This window comes from Lagopus leucura, unplaced genomic scaffold (genome assembly GCF_019238085.1).
Source record: "Lagopus leucura isolate 7727_CA_CO unplaced genomic scaffold, USGS_WTPT01 Super-Scaffold_100017, whole genome shotgun sequence".
Classification (NCBI taxonomy): Eukaryota; Metazoa; Chordata; class Aves; order Galliformes; family Phasianidae; genus Lagopus; species Lagopus leucura.
This window is the reverse complement of record NW_024962271.1, coordinates 7,718,885-7,744,688: the sequence shown is the minus strand read 5'-3', so window position 1 is coordinate 7,744,688 and position 25,804 is coordinate 7,718,885. Positions and strand designations below refer to the sequence as shown.

At 39.7% G+C, this 25,804-nt stretch overlaps 4 protein-coding genes across 6 annotated transcripts in view; 3 read left to right on the top strand and 1 right to left on the bottom strand.

Annotated features, from left to right (window-relative positions):
- Positions 1-411, bottom strand: part of ANKRD27 (ankyrin repeat domain 27) — a 42,087-nt gene extending 41,676 nt beyond the window's left edge. For all 3 annotated transcript variants that reach the window (XM_042876897.1, XM_042876894.1, XM_042876896.1), the window contains exon 1: positions 336-411. The gene's annotated coding sequence lies outside the window, so the exon portion shown is untranslated. The remainder of the gene's footprint in view (positions 1-335) is intronic.
- Positions 412-847: 436 nt separating this feature from the next.
- Positions 848-4,802, top strand: LOC122183364 (regulator of G protein signaling 9 binding protein). The gene has a single exon (XM_042877253.1). It carries the CDS (start codon positions 901-903, stop codon positions 1,612-1,614), a length of 714 nt encoding a protein of 237 aa, XP_042733187.1. The 5' UTR covers positions 848-900; the 3' UTR covers positions 1,615-4,802.
- A 5,998-nt stretch (positions 4,803-10,800) lies between these two features.
- NUDT19 (nudix hydrolase 19) lies at positions 10,801-14,579 on the top strand. Its single transcript, XM_042877056.1, has 3 exons — positions 10,801-11,507; positions 12,212-12,419; positions 13,127-14,579. Exons 1-3 carry the CDS (start codon positions 10,806-10,808, stop codon positions 13,351-13,353), a joined length of 1,137 nt encoding a protein of 378 aa, XP_042732990.1. The 5' UTR covers positions 10,801-10,805; the 3' UTR covers positions 13,354-14,579.
- Positions 14,580-16,183: 1,604 nt separating this feature from the next.
- On the top strand, positions 16,184-25,581 carry TDRD12 (tudor domain containing 12). The gene is made up of 10 exons (XM_042877288.1): positions 16,184-16,196; positions 17,387-17,436; positions 18,228-18,383; positions 18,688-18,824; positions 19,823-19,942; positions 21,202-21,257; positions 22,614-22,699; positions 24,114-24,312; positions 24,846-24,922; positions 25,573-25,581. The coding sequence occupies exons 2-10, from the start codon at positions 17,416-17,418 to the stop codon at positions 25,579-25,581; spliced, it is 861 nt and encodes a 286-aa protein (XP_042733222.1). The 5' UTR covers positions 16,184-16,196; positions 17,387-17,415.
- The last annotated feature ends 223 nt before the right edge of the window (positions 25,582-25,804 follow it).

Genomic DNA, 25,804 nt, shown 5'->3' with positions numbered 1-25,804 from the left:
CCGCCAGAGCCAGAGTTGCCAACGCGGCGGGGAGCACGGCGCGGGGAGCGCAGCGCCGCAACCCCAGCAGGGCCGCCCCAAGGCCCCACCAGCTCCGCGTCAGCCCCAGCCCGGGAACAGGCCGCGGCCGGCACCTCCCCTCTCGCAGCGCGGCTCACAGGCAGCGACACAGCCGTTCCGGCTGAGGAGGGGACGGGAGGGCACCGCTGGGACCGGCCCCGCGGAAAGAGACCAGCGGGCTGCGGGAGGAAGAGAGGGAACGGAGGAGTGAGAGAGCGCCCTCGCCCCGCCAACGCCGCCCCCCCTAACCGCCCCGCGCCTCGGCCGAGCCCTACCGGGAACCAGGGCGGGCCGGCGCGGCGCCGCACGAAGCCAATGGCCGGGCAGCGGCGGGAAGCGAACGAGGAAGCGGGCGGCCGCCGGGGGTCGGAACCTGCGGGGGCGGAGCCTGCGAGGGCTTATAGGGCCGGCCCGGGCCGCGCCCGGAGGCCGCGGGCGCTCCCCGCTCGGCGCCATGTGATCGCGCTGGACCCGGCTCAGCCGGATCGGGTTCGTGCAGACGGCGGGCGGGGGGAGCCGCCGTTCTCCAGAGCCAGCGCTTTAGCTTTTGGGTTTGTTTTCGCCCCGTGTTTGGCACTCGTCAAAGTACGGGGCCCGATAGGCGGACGCCCGGCGCTCTGCGGGATGGCTCGCCTCGGTCGTGCTGCCCGCCGGCGGTAGCAGGGGAAGCGATGCTGCCCGCGCCCCGCGAGCCCGGAGCGGCCGGCGCCGCCTGAGGGGCTGCGGGGCGGGCGCGACCCGGGGCTGCCTCCCGCCATGCGTGCTGGTAGCGGCTGCGCTGGGCAGCTCCTCGCTCCCGAGGCCGGGTAACCGCGGCGGAGGCGCCCGGACGGCGGGACCATGGTGAAGGAGGAGTGCAAGGCGTTGCTGGACGCGCTCAGCAGGGTGACCGCCTGCTACCGGCACATGGTGCTGACCATCGGCGGCACCTCGGACTCGCAGAACCTGCGCGAGGAGTTGAAGAAGACCCGGCAGAAAGCCCAGGAGCTGGCGGTGGCTAACAGGAACAAGCTGACCACGGTGCTGAGGGACAAAACCGTGAGTAAGGAGGACAAAGCCGAGTTCGAGAGACTATGGGTGATTTTCTCCACGTGCCTAGAGATCCTGGAGATCGACATGAGGAGAGCGCTGGAGCTGGGGCACGAATTCCCGCTGAACGTCCCCAAAAAGCACCTGATCCAGACGGGCATGAGCGGGGGCACCTCCGGCGTGGCTGCCCGGGCCATGAGCGTCCAGAACATGAAGTACGAGGCTGAGCACAACATAGATGTGGTGGATCTGAAGGACCTAGAGAACGAAATCAACCAGGTAGGAGAAATGATGTACGAGATGGAAATGAAGGTCAATGTCCCCCAGTGGACAGTAGAGGCTAAGCAAGACCCTGGGGCTGAACTCAAATCCACCATCAGCGTGGGCGCTTCTTCCATTGGCATGATCTCTGTGGAGGAAAATAAATCCTTCTGCGATATCAGCAAAGTTCTGGCTGGGATTATTTTCTCTGCTGTTCTCATTATTGCTATCGTGCTGGCAGTGTGTGTGGTAAAACTCTCATAAACTGTGCTGGCACTGGAGAGCTCTCACAGGGCCTCCCGAAAGTGCTTCGTGCCACGCGTCTCTTGTTACTTGGGTGCACTGAGAATCTAAACCTAGCACTTGGAAACGAAAAACTTTTGCCTCTCTAAATCCTGAAATGCACAGTTCCTTTCATGCTTTTTGAAGAAAAAGATGCAAATCAGCCTGCAAACTAGGATGTATTCATTAGCTGGACTTGTAAGGGTTAACTGTGAAGTATTGAGGGTATTATCACTACTGGCTATAACAGCGATTTGTCTGCTATTAATAGATCATCACTCTCAGAAGCCTGCATTTTTTGTTCTTGAACAGGCTCTGCAGTTTGCTGCTGCTCACTGTTTACAATATTTCTGACTGACACGAATTTGGAGGCCAACACAGGTGTTTTGCATGACAGTGAATAGAATAGATTGAGAATTTTTTCAGCAATATGCAAGATATTATTTCAGTGGAGGAAAAAGGGAAGAATGGACGCACCAATAAGGGAATGTAAATGTCTATATCAACAAAGGTTAATGATCAGGGAAAGGGGAAGTGTGGAGGAGAACAAAGAAAACTAGCAATATTCAGCAAGTACAGTTTGTAGCTTTAGACTGGGTTGCATAGAAGCCAGCGACCAGGGTTGGCACAGCACATATTGATGGCTTTCCACATCCTGAGAGAGAAAAGGGAGAGCTGCGTAGTCAGAAAAATGCTAGCAAGCCCTGTGGTTTTCTTCCACGTTAACCATGATCTTGTCTCCCCCTGCAGAAAGGCTGATTCTTGTCACTGGTTCAGATTCTTTCTGTAGATGCAATCTGTCTGAACTTCTCAATTAACTATGAGATGAGGAGCAGTGAATCCACCTACAACAGATGCAATAATTTTTGACAATAGTTTGGCAAACAGCAGTGATGCATTGTGAAAGCAGACCTTTCTAGTCATCTTGAAAGAGATCCTCTCTCATGTTGACAGGCAGAGACTTTGGCCTCTTGACATACAAACTCCTGAGGTCTTTGCAGAAATCCAGATAAAGCTAAAAAAAAATCTGTTTCATCTCTCATTCATTTCTGAGAAATCATCTGGGAAAGAGGAAGTCCGTGGTACTGGACACATATCTGGTCCAATTGGATACCCTGCAGTTTGGGAGGATAAAAGCAAGAGCAGCAGAAAACTTTCCCAGCATTTACCTAAAAATTGCCTGTTTAAATGTAGAACTGAGGGGACATTAACTTTGCAGAGAAGCACTGTTATGTCTTGTAAAAGGACTCACGTGTTAATGTTCTTCATTATGTAGCTTATGGAGATTTGTTCTGTTCATGTAAATACACGCCATTCATTCAAGAATGCTTAGTGCAGACATTATAGTGCATATGAGACACTCCACAGGGAGTTATAGAGACCCGATCACATGGGGGTTTTAATACATAATTAGTCTGCCACACCAATTACTATGGACACATTATCAAAAGGTAATAATCAGATACGTCTGGTGAAGTTACTAGAAAATAATCTTTGTGAACAGAAGTACGTTACCAACATATTTGAACAGGTGATAACTTTTTGAGTTGAGGACAAAACTTTTAAGAACAGCAGCAGGTAACTTTTTAATATGTAATAAAACCGGATTTGGGTAAAAAAAGTGCGTAACAAATTGAATCTAGTGAGGAAAAAAAATGCCAAGTGAAGGCTTGAACTGTGTTATGCACACTGATCCAATCTAGACATGGTTCACACAGGAATTAATGTATAAGACTCTACGTTCCTTTCTACAGTGTTTCACTCATTCCATAGGATGTGTTTTGTACACAGGTAACTTAGGTGTGTACAGAGTTCTTCTAAAGAAAAAGTTCCTATTTCAACTACAGAAATTAAGCAGCGCTCTTAAACAGCAAGGCCTTTTTTAATTGGTGCTACTGCTTCAGTCTGTCTAGGCACATATGATATGTAATAGCTGTGTTTTGATTTAAATGTGAAGAACTCTTTCACAATAATACTGAGTAAACACATTTATGGAAAATACAGCAAAAGCTGCAGGAGAATGTACTGTTAAGGATGGCCACCACTAGTCACTAAGGGTTTGTGGGTGTTTTCACTCACTGCAGTCTCCTTTACTTAGTTCCCATGAAGGTGCATCAGAAGTTGAACTTCTTTCTTCACTTCTTGGAAAAGTCATATCAGATAATTTCAACTCATGTTCTGAAAACCCCAGTAATGCAAGCCAGGTTTCTGCTGGATAAAAAACATGGTAATATAACATCTACTGCATTCATTATTTTGTATTTTGTTGTACTAAATGGATGTAATGTTTAGCAACAGTTGTTTGTATAGAGGGATTTTTAAAGCTTATCTTCAAAAGCAAGCCACAGTGAGTTATGAGCTGGAAATTTTCAGTCCATTACTTTTTTTTATTTTATTTTCAATAATACAGGACCTGAAAACTTGGTAATTATGTAAGTTTTACTCCATTTGAGTGTGCACACAGTTAGTAAAGGACTGAACTTTGAAAAAATAATGTCTTTTCAAATCTTAAGACAAAGGTGGCTGCAGATTTATCCACTGTTTATTTGTTCTATATTTTCTTATAGATGAAATCAAAAGATGAAGTAGAATTCTAAGAGGATTGTTACAGTCTCTTCTAAATAGATAGTGTTCCTGTTATTAATCTCCTGTTAAGAAAAGCACACTTGATACAAGGGTATGCACAATGTGACAGAGTTCAGGAGCATGAGTACGCAAATCAAAACAATATGAAACACCACTGGCCAGAAGTATTGATGTTTTTTTTTAGTTTAGAAATAAGTGTGCTAGATTCACAGATTTTTTCCCACTGGAGTGTGAGTGGAAGGAAAACGGAAAAACTATTTTTGTAAATAAAAAAGTCAAATTTCAAATATTCTGAATTTAGCATGACAAGAATACAGATACTCTGCTGCTGACCAGTGAATGAGAATGTCACTGTGTTTTCACTGCAAATGAAGATGCTCACTGCTTAATTTGAATCTTGTTCTACGTCAGTTTTTTTGTCCTTATTCATAGGACACACACTAAATTTGCTGTATACTGAAATCTTATTGCTGACTTGAATTACATTGTTTTTGCCTGTGCATGAGTGGTATTTTCTACACTTGAATGAAATGTTATTGTCACTATTTATTTAACTTCAAATAAAGTATGTTCTTGTAACTTAATGGTTGGCTTGCAGCAGTGATTAAAAGCAAACAAAAACTGGAATATTGATGCACCTTTTCAATGAGTTCTTCTAAAGAAAAAGTTCCTATTTCAACTACAGAAATTAAGCAAACATGCTAAGCCTTCATATTAAGTTTTCCTTAAATAAACACACCCTTCTCGTGTACCCAAGTTGAATACAGCAATGTATCTAAATTTATAAAGCAGGGAAATCAGGCATTTGAAAAGTCAAAAAATCTCTGCCTTAAGGATAGCAGGCATGATGTTGCTTTCAGCACTGCTTGCTCAGGAGTGTTGAGTAAATACTCAAACACTGGCTTTGAAAGTTGAAATCTAGAGAACATTTTAGGTTAGATGCACGCGTCTTGTGTTAGGATCCAAATGCTGCCTCGTTTTTCTAGCATTTACTTTAACAAAAGATAGACACATTTGAAGGAGTATAAAATTTAGTCCTGTGGTATTGATAGCAACAATGATCAGCAGTTGTATCAAACTATCTGATGTCTGCTAAATGCAGCAATATGTAATTTTGTTCCAGGACTCCTAGGCCATAAAATGTAAGAAAATGCTAGTTTTGTGATTTGCTAACAAAATGAATGCAGAATCACAATTAAGTGACTCTCCTCATTTTGCAGCCTAAACATCACATTAAACTTAACAGCATTATGAATTAAAATTGGTTTCAAAATTCTTTCAGTAAACATGGAAGCTCTTTTATGGGAATGCTGTTATTTAACAACCAAATAAACTGGCTGATACCATTAGCTTCTGGACTGAAAATTAAACACATGCTCACTGTTTACAGTCTGAAAGGATTGGTTATGTGGTTTCTTTTCCATCTTATAATACAAGGTTTGCTTTATTTATGAATATTTTCCAGAAATCTATTATATTTAAGTGCTAATGGAACTCCTACTCAACATATTTACCCTTCACAGATTTTCATTATGTAAAAAGTCATTCAGGAAGACCAGTGGATTATAGATCTCTAAGTGCTCTCTCTCAATACGATTATGTAAGTCTTTTAATGCGGGAAGAGATCTGGACAAAATAGTAGTCTACACGTGAGCAGCATTTGCTATGGTAAGCATACAGTAAAAGTAGGATTAGAAAAGACAATCTTTCTCATAAAATTGTCTGTATGTGCTGAGGGAAGGACAGGGTACTGAAAGGAGACAGATGTGTGCAATACTGTCTTCATTTTATGTACACAAAGTATTTTTTTTGTTAAATAGCAAAAAACAGCATCAGGGTATTAGGCTATGACTTCTCTGTAAGAACGTAATGTCTTACATCCATCCAGAGTGACCAGGAAAATACAGCATATCTGACTGGAGCTGATTACCCATTCTCTGATTAACTATATACAAAATAAGAGTAAAATTGTCAAAAACATTTTAATTAGCTACATGTTAGTATCAATTTTACTTGAAAGAAAGCTCCTTTTTTCTGTGCTTCACACTACTGAGATGAAGTGATCCCAGAAGGATGGAATCTGTCATCAGCTACCTGCTGCAGTGTTGTAATGCAGTTGGAAACACAGCTTAATCAGCTACCACTGAATAAACCTTTAAGAAGGTGAAAAGTCACATGGCATGTAACCAACAGCGGTGCTCCTCCGAATCCTATACAGCCAAGCACAAAAGCTATGCCCTGGAAGCTGTGCACCTGGAAGCCATGGAAGCAGAACCAAAATTACAGCTTCTCTGAAATTCTGTGAAATGTGGAGGCCAGCTAGAAAAAGCAATTATGTTGTTCTGTTTTAGAGATTCTGTCAGAAAATCAAGAGTGGTTTTCCAGGCAGAAACCCACTTCTACAGTGTCATTTGCGGGCTTTCCTTTGTTGTTACTGTTTTGGTTTTGTTTTTATTTTATTTTGGTTTTGTCTGTTTTTTTTTACTGAATTGCATGTTTTATTTACACTGTTATTACATGTCATTATTTATCACAAGCTTACTGTTAACATCTTCACCAAATTATAGAAACAAATCCTCTAAAAGCTAGTTCTAATTCAGTGCACAATAATCATGGAATAAATGTACAACATGTGTCTTTCACCTTCTTGGAACTTATTTTAGTCAGTTTTTCACTAAACACTCTGCATTTAAAAAAAGTCCATGAAGTATACCATCAGTCAAGTCTGTCACTTGCACACAAATGCTCAAAGAATACGTGCAGTTGAATTCATTGATGTATCAGCATTATGGAATTATACAGCCTAAAACATGACTTTGAAAATCATGGTGGTTTTTTTTCCATAAATACATAAATATTTAAAGTATTTTATGTGAGACACCATACAGCTATGTGTAACTATCTTAAGAAAAAATAATTATTTAAAAATTCAAATGCAATTCCTCTGAATGATCATGAAGTAGTGTATAAACTGCATAATCTTTGGGAGTGGAAAGAGTGTGAAAGATGGAAATGAGAAAAGAAGACAGTATATTTAACTATGAATGTAAAGCTACTGAGGAAGTAGCACCACACACCAAAAATGTACTCTTCAGCAACTGAATCTAATATGCTGTGTGTGTAACTTTATATGTAAACATACATTTGAGGTCTGGGTCCCAGATGGAGTTGTCTGGATCATTACTCATGCACACCATCACTGTTCGTGAGAAATTACACGTGTAAAGACTGCTCGTGTAATTAAAGGCTGCAGAATTAGAACCATAATTTCAGTTTGCGTGAAAGATCTAATCCACCATGCGTCTGTTGGAGGTAGAACATTTCCAGTTTTAATGCTATCTGTAACCTAGTTTTGTGATTTGCTTTGATCTGTTGGAAATTATTTGGCATGAAGGTTACTATAAATTTTAATGATGCTAAATTACAAACCCTCACTGTTGAGATTTGACATTTATTCACATTTTGGACACAGTACTTGGAAAAGTGTACAGTTTATAATTCATTTTTTATTTTAGTTAGTAAGTGTGCCTATTCATTGTAATTCATGAACTTAATCTAAAAGCTTTAGAATTTGTCATTTTGAAAAAAGACAGTTTAAAACATCGTCATTAAACTCTTCATTTTTTGATACTTGCAGTTGTAACATTTGGATAGATATATTAGGCACTAAACCTGCATGGGGACAAAACATCTATAAGATGCAAGTTAAAGTGACTTCCAATAATCATATCCAAGTCACAGGGCAGTATGTAAATCAAATTAGATTGTGAAATAATGATGGACCTTACTTTTCATCTATAATTAACTTTTAAAGTGGTGTGATTTGCACTGATTTATCATTCAGCAGACATGCAATATAATTTAGCCTCATTTTAGGGCTGGCTTTCCTGAATAAAAGAGTATCTCAGATTTTGCATTCTTTCTGAACTCACTCTTAACGTTATACAAAATTTTAAGTCCCAATGAGATGAACTCTGCATTTCAGCAGAATATGTTGAAAAAAGAAATTATGTAATTTGGAGATGAATAAAAGCGTGCTTTATACTTAACCTAAATCTAGTTTGGCTTCAGGACATTTTCCATATTTGAGCTATCTTCAGCAACCAGCAAAGAGGACATGCATGCACATCTGCAGTGCTTAGGTTTTGCCTTTCTTAGTAGGAAACTGGGAGGAAGTAAAACAATGCTTTGCGTCCTAGATCTCTGTGCAAGGAGTTTCTGAGTGTCAGTCAGTTCATCCTCAGAACCTCGTATTCATCTGCTTCTGGAATCTTGCATGAGGTGGTTCATCTCTGTCATGAAATAATATTGAACTACTTTTTCAAAGACCCCATTGAGAGGAAGTTCCTTGCAGATGGAGGTGCCTTCCATACCCCAGGACTGTCTGGTAAAATGCAGCAACAGGAGTGGAGAATAATCAATCCGTCTTAATTGGCATTTGCATTTGGCTGTCTTCAGTCCCAAAGGACTGCCAGCAATGCTATAGCATTGATATGGCAATGCATATAGCATTGATAAAGCAATGCTTATAGCATTGATAAGCAATGATATGACTACAACTATTTCTCTGCCACAATCCCTCTATTCTATACGCGCTTGAGGAAGCAGTGCATATGCCAGCCTAAACACACTACATTTTCACCCACGAAAGAATACTTATGAAACCAGATCTGCCAAATTTAGTACCGCTGTATAGCAGTACAGCTGAAGGAATTATCCAGGATATTCCGGCTTGTTGGCACCCTACTACTGGCAACTCTTCAGACCACTCTGAGTTAAAAAAATAAAAAAATAAAATAAAAATAGATGAGATGCTGTTTAGAAGCTTAGCAATACAATCTGCACTATTCTCTAGCAGATTTTCCTAGAAGATGTTGCAAAATAATGTGACATGACTACTTTCTATTTAAAATGCCTTCATACTATTATTATCTGACATAATGGATCTTAAATCTTTTAGATCAGCAGTCATGCTTGTTGGACATTAAGTCTTGGAAAACCTATATAGTTTATTAATATTTTACCACTAAAGCAACTTTTAGACAAAGCACATTCCTACAAGATGAATAATAAAATAAATGCAAAGGCAAACAAGCATAACAAAAACTCTATGATTTGAGGTTCAAAATGTTTAGGAAATGGGAACAGCCATGTACTTTACATTTCCACTGCCTAAGATGGTAATCACTGATGGGCAATAGTGGTTAAGCTAGTATGAAAAAAGAGGCCACAGGAAGTCCTGTTTTTCCATATGTATTTGGTCACAAAGAAAGGGGAGACTGAGGGCAAACGTGAGCACTGTCTGGCTGTATTGTAGCTGCTGCTCTGCCCCAGTTCTGCATAATCAGCTCAGTGGCTGACCTATTCTCTGCCGTCTGCAGCCTAGCATCGGGATGAACTCAGGATCCAGCTGTGTCTGTGCTGAATTATTTTTTTGCCAATTGGTATATTCTGCGATCCCACTGGTTCAACTGCCTCTAAACACTTCAGTGATGGTTCACATCTCATGAGGATTAAGTACATGCTCAAAGAGAAAATAAAATGCAGTGGTTGTCAGAGGCATGAGAAGGTACATGAGTATTTGCCAAACACAAATCAGCAGCAGAATGATGATGAACAGCTTGACATTTGTGCATGTTACACATGTACACATGGACACATCATTCTTACAAAATTTCTCAACCTCCTTACACATTCATTCTATGATTGAGGAATTTAACACAAAGTTAAGTGATCAAATTGAAATGTTTCCTAAAATAAAATTATTCTTCAAAGGATTTTCAAAGATTTGCTGTCTTGCCTGAGCACACATATATATGTATACATGTTTCAGTTGTCAAGGTACTCCAGAGCCTCCAAAACAAACAAAAAAGCTCTCTAATAAAAGATTAGCTAAAATCTTGAAGAAGCCCTGCTCTTCAAAGGCTGATAGAAAAAACATTCAGACAACCCGAGGTGTGGAACGTTTAACTGAAGAACTAACACGATTGTTGTCATGCCCTAACGTAAAACACAGAGAAGGGGATTGCCCCGAGGCCAGCCGCGGCCACTCGCAGCACTCCGATTACGAATGGCAGCTCTCGGCTCCTGACCCTGCGCTGATTCCCGGGGCTGCAACCGCTGTCCCTTCAGCACCACTCGAGGCAACCAACAGCTCGACACATTTCTCGTCCTGTTGTAAAAACTCTCGGTGCTGTGAAAACTCAGGAAGTGCAAACTGCCTCTTTTTTGGTTTTTTGTTGGGTTTTTTTTTTTTTTTACTTTTTCAAGTGAGGTGACAGCGATCTCCTCGCTTCTCTCAGCCATTTGCCCTGTGCCTGCAAATTCTCTGCGTTTCCTTAAGCCTTTCACTGCACGGACAGTAATCACGGGATTAGGACCGATCAGGACCGAGGACTGGGGCCGCTGCCGGCTGGCTGACAGGCTCCGTCACGCGAGCTGCCATTCCATCCCCTCAACCTTCGCAAGCAGGGGCGCGCACGGCGCTCCCGCCCGTGCCTGCAGTGGTTCCTCCGAGACCACAGGCGGCGGTGCTGCCCGAGCGACCTCGGAGGGCGATCGCGGCCGCCGCTTCCTGTCTGCCCAAGATGAACCCGCGGCTGCGGCACTGGAGGGAAGCGGCGTCGGTGCTACTGGCGGCGGGCACGCCGGGGCGGCGGTCGCCCTGTCCGCTCGGGCCCTGTGACTACGAGGTGCTGTTTTTGCAGCGGAGCTCCCGCAGCGGCTTCATGCCCAACGCGCACGTGTTCCCGGGCGGCCTGGTGGAGGCGGCGGACTTCTCGGCCGAGTGGCTGCGGCTGCTGCCCGCCTTGCCGCGCTGCGGGCTGGGCGCCGTCCGGCCGCCGCCTCCGGGCAGCAGCCGCGCCCCGCTCTTCGCCACCGACCGGCAGCAGCTGGGCTCGCCGCTGCCGGGAGAAGTCGCCTTCCGAATCTGCGCTATCCGGGAGACCTTCGAGGAGGCGGGAATACTCCTACTGGCTCCGGGCGGCGGGCCGCGGGAAGGGAACGGCCCGGCCCCGTCGCTGCCCGCTGAGCGATCGCTGTCCGCCGCGGAGCTGGGCGAGTGGCGACGCCGGGTGCAGGAGGACCCCGCCTGCTTCTTGCAGCTCTGCCGCCACCTGGACTGCGTCCCCGACATATGGGCGCTGCAGGAGTGGAGCAACTGGCTCACCCCGGTGGGCAGGGCCGGCCGCGGCGGGCGGCGCTACGACACCGCCTTCTACCTGTGCTGTCTGGAGGCGCGGCCGCCGCACACCTCGCAGGACAACCAGGAGATCGCGGCCTTCCTGGTAAGGGCTGCGGGAGCCGCCCCCGCCGCGCTACGCTCCGGGTTTCACCTCGCGGCCACGCGGGCGCCGTGACGGCGGCACGAGGAGCTGCCCCGCGGGCCTCCCCGCCTTTCCCCCGGGGGTGCGTGCGCTGCCGGCCAGCTTTCTGCCAGTGCTGCCTTCTGGGATGACAAGGAGCGAATCTACCTCCTCTATATGGTATAGAAATGTAAAAGCACCCAAGATCTTATTTTCAAAGGAGTTCATGCTATAACGTTTTGCTAATAGTGGCAGAATTGTACAGCAGATGCTGATGTACACATTTGTGTTATCAAATTCAGCATGCTAGACAAAACAAGACAAATAGTTTATACTTGCAGAACCACACCATGTTTATTTACTGCAAGTAGCTGAGTATTCGTGCTATACAGCGTGGACTCAGTTTTTGTTGGAGCACACTCTTAGTCTTGAACCCAGACTTCATTTTAGTTTCCAAATTTTGTATGCCTGCATTTAAAGTTCAAAATTATTTACTTTATTGGAAAAATGTAATTTCTACAAATTACTGTCCGTATGTTTTAGTAAGTTTTTGACTCCTGTTATTGATATAGTTTACATATGACTTTTATTGTGTTCAGAAAACTTAAGGCTGTTTAAAGCTTTTTCTTACTCTAATTTTGTCTGCTGCTGAAGCTATTGTTTCAAGGTTTGTTTTCCTCAAACAGTGGGCATCCCCCCAAGAAGCTATTGAACGCTTTAAATCTCAAGAAATCTGGCTTGCTCCACCTCAGTTCTATGAATTATGTAGGCTGTGCAACTTCTCCTCACTGAATGATTTACACAAGTTCAACACTGATCGAGCTCTAGAAGGATGCGAATGTTGGCTGCCTGTGACATTAACTGCTGCAGATGGCTTAATTCAGCTCTTACCAGGTAAGAAAGCAGATAAAGATTCTTTGAAGTATATAAAACCTTTGGGAATTGATAAATACTCGAGCCACTTTTCATAAGCCAGTCTGTATCTGAGGGAAAAACCTCTCAGAAGTCACATCATCGCACTCATTTCCTACTGTTTTTCTTCTGCCACCCTCCAGCTGCTATGATACAGCTGATAATGGCTGCTGTCAGAAATGAGCTCCTGGACCACTTGGGCAGCATGGTGATTTCTGCTCTTACCCCTAATTTCATTGTTTCATATGGTTACCGTTGATACACAGATTTATGAAGAAATTGTTAACTTTTTTTCTTTTTTTAAATATGAAGGATATATTAGAACTCAGATTTAGTTCTTTTCAATGAGAATTTTCATTGACTTAAGTTATCCATTTGTAAGGGCAAGTGAATCAACCACACAAGTCTTCTCAATCACAGTGTAGTGATATAACTGCTGTGATTACAGCATGTTAGCATTAGCAAGAGCTCTGAAACATGTGCACTGTTCACTGACAGATACTTTAGGAATATATGGCTGTAATATTAAATATGAAGATGCTTAGAGACTATTTACTCATCAAATCTATTCCCACTTAATCTCACGTCCTGATAAATATTTTTTTAAATTGCAAGTATCACTCAATCAAACAGCTGCAGAGTAAGACAGACATTCTGTAACTAAACGTTGTTCTGTTTGTTTTCTTCAGGTGATGAGTTATATCCAGAAGACCCAGATTATACAGGTGAAAAGAAAATAACTTTGTCAACAGATAAGACGGTTGAAGATCTCATGAAAGGGGGTAGTATATTTCACAGGATAGTAATAAAAAATACCAAAAGTCTTGCTGTCTATGTTAATATTCAAGCAAAATATAAACATATGAATCCGTTGATGATAAACACTGATAGTTCAAACTACAATAGTAGATTATAATGTATTTGGTTTAAAGCTAGAATATGTTTCATTACATGCACATTCACTGTGTTTCTCATTGTTCCTAACAGTTTCCAAGTATTCAGGACAGTAGACTTAAATATTCCTTGCCAAAGCATTTCATGTGATTGTAGGTTTTAGATTTGTGTATCTAATTCTTTGAGTCTTTGAAATTGCGTAGTTGTGCCAGTTATAACCTTCAGAAGCTACTGAAAATTTAACACAATCACCAATTGAATTACCTGGAGAAACTTGAAAGTGATTTGATACCAATTATACTGAGCAGTTACCAACTTATTCTACTTACATATTAGTAGTGGTATTCCAGCTGGTCTGTTGGGTCACAGAGGTCCTTTTCTCACTGAAAATTAAAGTATATCGTATGTTCAAAACAGGCATGTTTTGAGTTGAAGAATTATTTTACTATTCTTCTAACATAGGTCTAGAAATGAATGAATCTCCTGTTCCATTCTTATTGACATATTTCATATTCTGGAAAAACTGTATGCGCATATATATAGATGTGTTAGCTAATGTTAAATTTCTTACTGAGAGGGTGGTGAGGCACTGGCACAGCTGCCAGAGACACTGTGGTTTCCCTGGTGGTGCCCAAGCCTGAGCTGGTGGGGGCAGCCCTGCCCACAACAAGGGGCTGGAACTGGATGGTCCCTTCCAATCCAAGCCTTTCTATGATTCTATGAAATATTTATTACAATAAACAATATTTATATTTGATAAAATAGTTTATGTTAATGATAATTTATGCAAAACATCACAATTTTCAAAGGTAGAGATGATTTAGATATAAACTATCATCTATCAGATTGAGTGCAAACATTCTTTTTATTCATTCTAACCTTTACCTTCAAGTCACTAGTAATTTTAAAAGAAAAAATGAATTTTCAGCTCCAAAAAGATTTCAAAAACTTCAGTTCATAATGTACTGCCTTGAAAACAACTACTTCCACATTTCAGCGTCCCACATAATACTTCTTAACATGTCTTTGAGATTTAAAGACTGCAGAGGAACGTCAGCTACTCTTTGATGTTTTATTTGGGGGCAGGGAGCAGTAAGTGGAGCATATGGAGCTGTGATGCGGTATCTTCTTCATCTGGAAGAAGAAGGATGACTTGTGATTAGACAGTAAAGCTGTTCTGAAAGCTTTGTTTCAACTTTTGTTCTGTATTTCAATTAAAATAAAATTTTCTGTAGTATTTTCTTTCTACTGAATTTGTTTGTAGCATTCATTTGGACTGGAAAAATGTTCCTGCTTTTTCTCTTATTGAACATGCTCAGATGGTTCTAGGTTTAGAAGTCCCTTGCTGCTGTTCTTCTTCACAATATTCTGGCTAATTCTTTAGAACATGAAGATCACAGGAAAATTAGAAAAATGGAGAGTGGAAGAAGCAAAGAATGTATCCAGTGTTACCCTCTGACATGATTTTTAGCTCTTAGAGATTAACACCAGGCACTGTAATACTAGGTAGGTAAGAGGAAAAAGCATGGCTATCAGTATTTTTCTTACATCTAATACGAGTATCTTGGCTTCAAAGTTACTCCATGCAGGGCTGTTTGATGAACTACGCTGAGAAGATACGCTATTTATTTAAATACCGTATCTCTATGATAATTGATAATAAAGAAGATGCTTTAATTTTTGCAATATAGTCTTTCCCAGTTCACGGACAGACTTCTAGATCGTTATTTATTGTTCTGTACCTTGTGTTGGTTGTACCAGTATGTTCCTACAGGTTATCTAAGTGTTACTGCATGTCAAAGAGTAGTGACTTCAATACTGAACCTGCTTAAATCTGCCTCTCCACATTGTCTCCTGGATCTTGTTTTTTGCACTAGTAAAAGTGAAAGGGTCCAGTAGGGGGAGCTTGAAGGCCAAACAACAACAAGAAGAACAGAAAAGATACTATTTTGCTTTAAAAATGAACATAACTGTCAAATAGAAACATAAATGGTTTACAATATGCAGACAGTAAGTATCTTGTAGCATTAAGTTAAAAACAGTGGCAGTTAGAACTGTGGATTTGAAATACTGAGGCACTGTAAGAAACAGACCAGATTCCAGCTGCATGTTCACCTGCTGCCCTTGGGCTGGAACTTTGACCAGGCAGCCTTGCACAGACATATCAGATAGCAAAAAAAAAAAGAAAAAAAAAAAAAGAAAGCCTGGATGAAAAGGTGAGCATACAGCAGTGAATAATAATCAAAAGAGATGTAGGTGCTTTCTCACAGATTGTGATGTTATGGAACAGTCATATTCTGTTGGAGATGCTCTTCTGAATTCATATAGCTGAATTCCAGGAGAGAAACACCGGGTGAAATCTCCCTCTGCCTCCGTAAGTCTTTCAACACATGCTGTGCTTCCGACTGAGAGACTCTGAGGGGAAAGGAGTTGCCGCAGAGGCTCTGGCCATTACAGATCATTACAGGCCCATACGGCAGCACGAGCAGCCCGCGCAGGACGAGCCCTGCCTGCCCTCTCCGGCTGCTCTCAGCTCTCCTACGGCCCTTCTAAACTCAACCTGAGGCACGGGCAGCGGCACACACAAGCATCATCCCTCCGAGCCCAAGCGCCCGACCAGGAAAAAGGCCAGACATTCACCTGTTGCGATAATTTCCACAACAATGCGTTTAACGAGCCGAAAACGAAGTCACTTCCAGCCCTGACGACGCCTTCGCACCTCCTCTTCCTCCCCGTACCTCAGTAAGGCAGAGCTGCGCATGCTCGGCCTGAGGGCGCGTCCCGCCCTTTTGGGGTGAGCGCGGGAGGCGGTGGGGCTTCTGGAAGATCGTGGAACTTCCTGTGGTAATGCTGAGGTCTGTGCAGGTGCTCCAGCATTGTGTGGCTAAGGTTTTTACTTCTCTGAGGGAGAGTGTAACGTTAATGTATAAAGTGAGGATTGGAATAACGGAGAAAATACTGTTTCTTATCGGTACTTTTTGTGTTGTGTGCTTCCTTGTGCCATTGAGGTGCCTTTGTGAGATGGAGTGGGGCTGGGAGGGCAGAGGAAGGTAAGGGCAGGGCTCAGCTCTTAGAGTGCTTGTGTCAGACCTGTGTTGTCAGAAGGTCTTTTCACCTTTTAACTGTATGCTTCTCCTTAAGGTAGCACTTGCAGTCATCTCGTGTCTTTCTGAGGTGAGTAGTGGTGTTGGGTGATGGCTGGGAGCAAGCCTTTGTGTCCTCATTTTTCTCTTAGTAATGGAGTGGCTGTTTATTAGGGGAACCAGCTTTTTTTCTGTGTGTGCATTGGCCTTAGTGACTTGATAGGTACTTATGTCCTTTATGCTTAGGGAGACATAAAGAAGATAGGTTGAGTGTTATGGGCAATGTATTTTAGCAGGAGTTATTGTATGAGCGGTTTTAGTGGTGGCTTTGGAAGCTGAAGCTGCTGGCTTGGCTTATCGTTCCTGAGACCCTCTTAAACCCTCTTACCCTAGTGTGAATTCTTGTAAGAAGCAGGCTGAGCATTGCTGTGAGGAACGGTGCTGTGATGTGCAGGTCTGTGAAATGCAATGTACGTAGTTTGATATAGCAGGTGGTGCGTGCCGTAATTCTGTTCCACGTGAGCATGGTGTGAAATACAAGTAGAAATATGTGGTAATTAAAACTGATTGAGGCTGGGACTCATGTCTGTGTTTATTTCTTTATAGTAATGTTTGAGTTTCTCTCTGGTGTTGGTGTAGGTTGGCCAGGTAGCTAGGTTGTAGCAATCCTTTAACCAAAATACTTACCTTGGCCTTTGAGAGTAAAATAATGGCCTGTAGAGTGCAGGCAGGTTGAGGATAAAGTATTTTCTGTTACACAATCAGTTTTCAGCATATGAATAAGTGGATGGCAAATATCAATTAGGATTCAATGTAATAAGTCTTTTATACATGTAAATTAGTTGCCTAACGCAGTGCTTTGTACAAAAGTAGCAAAAATGTGTATTTGTTGTGTACTTCTTAGCTGTGCTTCAAAGCAAATGAAAGCTTTAATGTAGACAACCAAATGTTTGTTGGTTTGTTTGTTTGTAGTGTTGAAGAAGACTCAACGGCTGGGCATTATGGAAGTCTTCGTATTACGGGTATGCTGATATTTTTGGAAGTTAAGGTGGTCAGTGTTTATTTCAATGAAATTGGAAGTCAGATTTGCAAATAAGATGATGCCTTTATTTCTGTTCAGTAGTCATTTCTTATACGTGTGGTAGGGATATATGTGGATTGTATAAATTTTCTCACTTCGATTTTTGTCTTGATTTCTTCTGAAAAGAAGTTAGTAAGGATGCAGCTAAAATTTAAAATGGAAGGTATCCTGCATAATTTTAAATATAGCATCTGCTGTTCTACTGAATCCTGTAGGACGTAATGCAGAAATTTATTTTCCTCAAATGTTGAATACCCTTATTATCTGAAAAACTGGTATGCAAATACTTTAAAAAGTTGAGCAGGCTGTGGCTCTATTTTAAATGAGCTGTCTTGTAGACCCTCTGAACATGAAGAAAATGTATTGGTGTTTTTTTTTGCATACTTCAGAGGTAATGTTCAAGTAAAAAGCTTATGTGTTTGCAGTTAACTCTCATTATATTTAGTTAACAAGCCTATTAAATAATGCTACAGCTTTTCAGAATGGATATGGTATCGTGGTACTGAATAGGGCAAATTGAGAAATCAGTTACTGAACTAAAGCTTTGATCCTGAAAGGTGTTTTGTTACTAATATTGTTTGTTCAGTGTTATTTCTCATAACTTTAAGGTACCTCAGTAAAGACTGCATCTTATTTTTACATTTACTGCCCAGGTGTTCTTAGAAGTATCCTATCACTCTATCACTTCAGGTGGAGATAATACTATTTATTTTTGTCTGCCTTTTACACCAGATTGAAGATCCAGGTTGCTTTTGGGTTACTATGAAAGGATGTGGGCCTCATGTAGTTGATGAAATAGAGTATAAAAAGCTGAACGCAGAAATGACTCAGTTCTATGACAAAGCTTGTGAAGATGAAGTAAAGCCAATAACATTAGAAAAAGACCAGGTAAAATCATTGATGTGTCCTACACATAAAAAGAAATAATGTGTTATTTACATTGGTTTAGGGGAGAAGTATCCAAGATATGTTAATTTTTGCTTGTTTTATTTTTGAAATTGTTGCTGTGAAATAGAAATCTGTATCAGTATGGGTTATTTTTCTTATACGTAGCTTCATAACTACATAAGCCATAATGCTTGCAGTTTACAAAGTAAATCTAGGACTGTAAAGAAAGTACCATGTTTTTCCACTAAGTAAACTGTATAATTTGTTCAGATCATGAGAACCCATTGTTTTGTTTCTTTTTCAGCTTTGTGTGGTTTTCAGCGAGGAGCTGAAGTGCTGGTGTAGAGCAGTTGTTAAGACGATCATGTACTGTGCAGACCATTATCAAATAGAATGTTTTCTAGTGGATTATGCAAAGTATGTTTTTGTTAAATCAAAACAGTAAGTGTCTCTTTTTTTTGACAGTTATATGCATGTAAAATACTGTGACTGTTTTTCTAACTTACTGGCTTAATTGGAATGAGTCCACAAGAAACTGCTAGCCTTTATCATTGGAGATTCAAATATGGCAGTGATGATTGAAATATGACTGCCAGTTAGCACTGCTGAAATGTACTTTCCTCTGTTATTAAGGGGATTCATTTAAAAAACAAACAAACACCATGTAACCCACTGTTTCTAAAATCTTAAAACGTATCTTAATCTCTTCCATGTCTCAGCTATATTTAATATTTACTTACTTAACGAGATATCCAACAAGAGCATTTACCAGGTGTTTTTTAAGAAAACTTATTTGTTTGAAGAGATAAATATTTTATAATCTTAAGTTAAAGATAGTTTTGAATTGAATCTTTCTGTATCAGAAAGCAACTTGACTGTGCCATAAGTTTAAAATGTGTTCTCATAGAATTAAATGCATAATATACTGCTTCAGTGTAAAACAAATTAGAAGAAGAGTGATAATATATGGGTCTTACAAGATTGCTCTAGATGATGTCTTGCTGGTTACTCTGGTTACTTACTGGTTTCTTGTTATTTGGTCTCCCACCAAGTCATGTGTAAGGGATAATTGTGTTGCTTTCACTAGAGTCTGGACCAATATATAAATAATACCTTTTTTTCTAAGAGTAAGGAGTACAAACGCAAATAAGTATATTAATTTTATCCTTAGTTTTAATCATATATTATTTTTTTTTACTGAAGAGTAAGAATTGTCAAATGGCTTATGCAGTGCCAGAAAGCATACATATAGTATCATGAAAAGACTTTAAATTGAACTTTCTCTGCTAAATAGGGAGTGCAGAGTTTTACGGTGGGAGCCAAACATCTAGAAGAACTGTGTTGTCGCGTAGGATAATGAAAGGATGTATTTGAAATGCCTGTGACTTCTACAGAATGTAATCTGTAGAATGAGATTATTTCTGTTTTTTGTTTTTAAGTGTTCGAGTTGCAGTGGAAGAATTTATGCAAATCCCATTTAGAGCAAAAAAATGTGGATTGTATCGCACAAAGCCTGTGACCTTGCATGTCAACCTCTGTGAAGATACAGCAAAAATAGTGTAAGTAGGGTTCCGTAATTGTATTCTTGTCACGCGTTTCTCAGACGTAAAATTTCATTTGAGAATGAAACATCTTTTTTTTTTTTTTTTTTTTTTTTTAACAAGAGCAATTCATAAATAAAATTTGTTCCCTAATCATTTGGGGTTTGTTTTCTCATCTATTTGAATCTTTTAATATTTTGATGAGCATTTGGCAGTTCTTGTTTTTTGTTTACCATCCTAGAGCTGTGTTACTTGGTTGCTAGCACATGAGCTTCTCTGCCAGTTATCCTTCTGTGTTCTTTCTTGGGGTGCTCATCTCACTACTGACTGTCTTGTTTGTGCTTATTACACATTCTGCCAGAATGGAAATTCTAATAATGTTTTTAGATAGCTTTGTTTTTCTCTCTCTTCTTGAAATGGTTTGGTCTCCTGTTGTATTTGTCATCTTTGTATCAGCTCTGGAGGACTGGAGAAAAGGTTTTCTTTAGAGTCTGCTGGTAAAGGGAAACATTTGAATGTTCTTATTTTAAATTACAGAATGTCATTGTCAAAGATTTTCAGATGTGATTATATTGTGGGGTCGGAGTATGACTTCATAGCAAGGAAACTACTGTTTTCTGTTATTAAAGGATGTTCAAAACTAAATGTAGTCCAACAGGTGGTTTTTTAAACACTTTGAAAGAAAAAATCTTTTACTTGCATACTCTGTCAGAAAAAATAGTAACTTAGTTTGGATAGGAATAGCATCTTGAGTGGGCTATTTTTGTGAATTATTGAGAGGTTAGTAGATGAATAGAGGGAACCTGAGTATATTTGTTTTTTGTTAGAATCTGTATATTTTATATTTGCAGAAGGTGGCAATGACAATTTAAGTTTTTGTTGCAATACTTCAAATTTTTAGAATTTCAGAGTTTATAAAGTGCTCATTGTAAAATTGTTCAATACTGATTTCAAGTAATTGATGTGTTCTATAAGTGGATTCTTGCTTTTGTTTCTTATTATACTACTTTATTCTTACTAGTTTGTTCTGTGTTGGATGTATCCATCATATATTGGCAAAGCAATATCCAATAATTTTCAAGTAGTTTGTTCTAGGAATGAATTGATAAATCAAAACCTGAGTTATATTCAGAGTATTAAGTTTCTGCTTATGTTTTTGTTAGATGCAGGTTTTGAGACTTAGCAGGACTCGATGGATACGTGCCTCACTATTCAGATTACCATTTGAATTTGTGATGGTGTGAATGTGGGATAACTGGTTGTGTTTCTTTTCCTAGACCAGCCAAAAGATGGGATAATGCTGCTACGCGGTATTTTCAAAGTCTTCTGGAAGGTAAAAGTCTTGTAAAAATTGGCACTTCTGTTTTGGGGAAAAATAAGTTACCAGAGAAACACGGTACTTGAATATGTATTCATTTTTAATTTTCACTAAATTCTTAATAGAAATGAGTTGTGTGGTTGTTTTTGTCTGTGTGAGTTGACTTAGTCAAGATTACATGTAGTCGTGCGTCTTGAGTACTGTGGGCTTCCATTCTGTATAAAATGTGGCAAGTGTCTTTCTGTGGGTTTTTTGGATGGGTTGAATAAGGTAGCACTCATATAACAACTGTTCTTAACAGTGGTGCCTTTCTTTGTATTCAGCATAATTCTTTGAATCAGCCTTAAAGCTGTTTTTGCTAGTTGTGTGACAAGAATATAAAACACCAGCTCAGAAGAGATTATCTTGATTATAGTTACATTATTAAATGGATTGTGCTCAGCATAGTTTCTAAGTAAGCTAGAATGGTTTGCTCTCTGCTCAGTTTGTGTCCTTAATCATGTGTGGTGTTTCAGTAGCTCATCCAGACTTCTTCATATCAAGTGTGCTGTTTTGGTATGAGAGAGCTTTTGATTTTTCAAAGCAGTTCTTTGCTGAGTTTGTCTGATCTTACGTGCTTCTACTGAAAGGCTTCTTACCTGCTTCCTTGCAAGTACAGTGTACTCTATACAAAATGATATTTGGGAAGAAGTGTCTGAGTTCATAATAACAGTAAGGACTGTTAAGACTAATAACTTCATACCATAGTGGGAATGTGGCACTTTCCATTATTTAAGTTGTGTGTTTGCACATCTAAGTGTCAAATATTGCTATGCAGAGGGTAGTAGGCAGCACCAGCAACATTAACTTGATTCCACAAACATTCCCAGGCTGTGGTAAGCAATATTATGCTCTTTTTAAATATTATTATTATTGCTGGTACATCAGTAGTGTGTGCAGGAGAAATACTTAAGAATTTTGTAACAGACATCATTTATTTGTTAGGGTTTTTTTAATTAATATCCTAACCAAACTTTGCAAATGTGCAAATATACTTTCTTTCAGAAAAAGTCTCAAAGAAGGAAAGTATGCATTTGTACTCTGCATTGTTCATCTGAGGGTAGAATGTGAACACTTCTGGTGTATGACTGTGACTGGTGTCTGTGGACCAGTCACTGGTCTCTTCCAGTTCTGTCTTCCCTCAGAGACTGAGAGCAATGCTTTTCTAACGTTAAGGTTTTTTTGCTGTATTGCAAAATTGCTGTTCCTTTAAAAAATCAGAACATTTGTACTAGTTTCTCTTGAAAGTAATAGATCACACTCATCTCATCGTTCTTTCTATTTCTGTGTGCTTGAAAAATACTGGACTTCTTGTTTATTGCTATTTTTTAGCAACTACACAAATCAAAGCGAAGTTATGTTCTGTGGAAGATGATACATTTCATGTTATTCTTTATGTGACAATAGAAGATGAAAAGGTAGGATACTTCGATGTCTACAAACCCGTTGGTACGCTTTACAGTAAAAATCATAATTCTGCAATTTTTAAGACTGAAAAGCATTAGTAATGAGTTTTGTCATTTGTCAGATATAGTAAGTGCTGTGTTACTTATTAAAGATATTTCTTTATCATTAAATAATCATTAAAAATTGAAGTAAGAGAGTAAGTTACTCTCTTAATTATTATTCCAATCTTTTATTTTCTAAAAAAGAAGCAAATATAAGGGTATCTGTATTAGGAAGAGACTTTTAAAAAAATATGTGGATGCTGATAGTGTTAAAACCAGAGCACTTTCATTTTAGAATAGAATTAGTGGAGGTAACTTTGGATGACCTGCAATTATTCTGGGTGTGGCTTTGTGTACTATTTTATTTTCTATGTTTGTGTATGTTTGTTTGTTTTTGTGTTTTACTGGATTTCTTCCAGCTGTAATGTATAGCTGTTTTTGGAGGTTATAACACTGAACTATGTAGCAAAACTGCATATATTTCAGAATCTGGTGCCTGTTTTAAACCATTAGAATATTTTCTTTGCTTAAAACAAGGTGGAATAATGTCTTTGATATTCTTCAAGAAGTATTAAAATTTATTTGTGCCTAATCACTGTGCACCCATGGTGAGATGTAACTTTAAAAATAAAAATATGCAAATAGGTAATTGAAATGGACAGCTAAGTGAATTATTTAGTGCACTTCTTTGCCTTTCTGGTATTTTTAAATAGTATTTTGCAATTGACTAATTGAAAAATCTTTAAATATCAGTTCATGCTTGCTTTTGCTTAAGACTTCATCCTCAAATCTTGGGGAAAATCTAGCTCCAGTTGCCAAAACGTGAAACTTCTGCTAATGCTTTACTGTGGCTACTGTCAAGCTTATGCAGCCATACTGTAGTTATGAAACAACTCATTTGCATCTTTTTGGAGTGTTCTGCCAACTTTCAGCCCTAGAGTTGTGGTCTTTGCCATAGACCATAATTTTTCAGGTATGTGTGAAGTCTGAGACCTTCCATCGGTTCAGAATCATAATTGTTAATACAGTCACTGATCTCTGAGCCAGTAGAGTTCTGGAGTTTTGGTATAGTAATACGTTTTGTCTGCCACACTTTGATTCCCTCTGAATCAAAATAATAACCTGCTTTTCTTCTTAGTAGTTTTGAATGTTTAGGGTTGACAGAAAAGATTATTGGAATACAAAATTTTCTGGAGAAGCATGAAATTTACAGCTAATTAAAATCTATTTTGAGAAGGTACTGGAAGATATGGCTTCCTATTCTGGATTTAACATTACTCAAAAAGCACTGATACTGCTTAAGTGTTACTACTGTTTAAAGCTTGAAATATACTCTAAAGTATGTGATATTGGTACTGGTCAAAGATCATCTTTTCTTTTTTAGGTATGCATTAATGATGATCTTGTCTTAAAGAAGTTTGCTCATTTTGAGGAAGCTAAAGAGAATGTTCAAAGTCCAACGAAAGAACAAGATAACCAGACATCTTTAAATGTTGATTCTCCTCCAGTAGAAATTGTTAATCCAGCACTTGCTTTCAGGCTAGTGTGGTTGCAAGAGAATGTACCAATGAAACTTGAAGCAGGTGGGGACACTATGTCAGAAACATGCAGTATGTTGTATATCTCTGATTGGCCATACTGAGCCTGCCGTCTCAGTTTGAATCCAGTGATCGAATCAAACAGTGTTGTTAACGACAGGTGTTTGACTTCACAGTCATCAAATCACCAGATGCAGGAATACTTTGAGCTGTTCTTTTTTTTTTGTAGTGCATAAGACAAAAACTGTGAGTTGTATTGGTGTTTGTTAATGTGCTTAATAGCATTAGGTATTATTGAAATTAGTTGTTTGATGCATTACTGTTGTTTTTGCATTTGAATGGGTTTATTTTAAACAGAAGTAGTTGTAAAACTGTAGGATTTACGAGTTGTGCCACTTGTAGTGATTCAAGTCCATTAGAAGGCATGCAATTTTCCATCCTGATGAAGGTTTTTTAATTATTTTTTTTACTATTAGCAAATGATACAGGAATGAAACAAAACCACTGGTAACCATGGCTGTAAATAATAATGGCGGTTTTTCGTGTGTTGAGATAACTTGAAAATTTCTTCTTCCTAGGCCATACTGCTTCTAGTTCCTCTCTTGAAAAGACATACAAAAGATCAAACATGGATCTCAATGAAAATAATGAATCTGTAAGTATTGTTTTGTAATAAATTGTCAAAGGTGAATTTGATTGAATGTACACCAGACAGATAAGGAATACTGTAGTCACCTGTCCAGTTCTTCTGCATAACTTAAGTCTGTGAGACCATGCTAATTCTTTGTATAGTTGAAGGAGAATATTCTTTCTTTACGTGGAGGAACATTTAAAACAAAACAAAAAACTAAACAAACCAAAATCTGTACGCCTTGAAAAGATTCTGCCTTCTTTTTACTCTCCTTTGCTGTGGTTTTATGAAGGTGAAGCTGTCTACAGTAGGACTTACAGTTTTCTGAAAATGAAAGAAGGTGAGCTTTAGTGCTGTCCTGAAAACAGAGTAGTCATTATGCTGTAGCATGGCATACATTCCCTGGAGTTATTCTTATTTGTTCTTTAGTACTTCTTATGTCTAATCTACTTTCTTGCTTTTTCTGTTTTTTTACTTGCTGTTGTTTTCTGAGCTATTTTAAAGAGGTCAGCCCATGAGTGCTGAGATGGTTACTGGCATAGTTGAAGGTAGTTACAATATCAGTGAGAGGAAAGGAGTATGAATCCATAATTCTAGGCAAATAATGACTGGTAATGGATCCTCTTTCTGCTTTTCAAAGAGTGAATGTGATGTTTTTTGTCATTTTATGCTAGGTGATTTAAAGAGAAATTTACTTTCTGATAGCAATGCAACTGGTTCTTTTACCAGCTTGGAGGGAAAAATGAGTTTCACAGGAACTGTGACTTTTTTTTTTTTTTTTTTAAGTTTTGCTGAGTATTGCAGGGTGACAACCGCTACAGAACTTAAAGTGAAATACCTAATTAAGAATTTTTTTGGAGGGGAGAGGGAAAGGAAATAATATTGTTAGCAGTAGATGATTATCCT

Coding starts and splice junctions, on each gene's coding strand:
- NUDT19 (XM_042877056.1), top strand. CDS start 10,806: ATGAACCCGCGGCTGCGGCACTGGAGGGAAGCGGCGTCGGTGCTACTG. Junction 11,508..12,211: donor AGGAGATCGCGGCCTTCCTG/GTAAGGGCTGCG, acceptor TTCCTCAAACAG/TGGGCATCCCCCCAAGAAGC. Junction 12,420..13,126: donor CTTAATTCAGCTCTTACCAG/GTAAGAAAGCAG, acceptor TGTTTTCTTCAG/GTGATGAGTTATATCCAGAA.
- LOC122183364 (XM_042877253.1), top strand. CDS start 901: ATGGTGAAGGAGGAGTGCAAGGCGTTGCTGGACGCGCTCAGCAGGGTG.
- TDRD12 (XM_042877288.1), top strand. CDS start 17,416: ATGGAAGTCTTCGTATTACGG. Junction 18,825..19,822: donor GTTTTTGTTAAATCAAAACA/GTAAGTGTCTCT, acceptor TTTGTTTTTAAG/TGTTCGAGTTGCAGTGGAAG. Junction 24,313..24,845: donor ACCAATGAAACTTGAAGCAG/GTGGGGACACTA, acceptor TCTTCTTCCTAG/GCCATACTGCTTCTAGTTCC.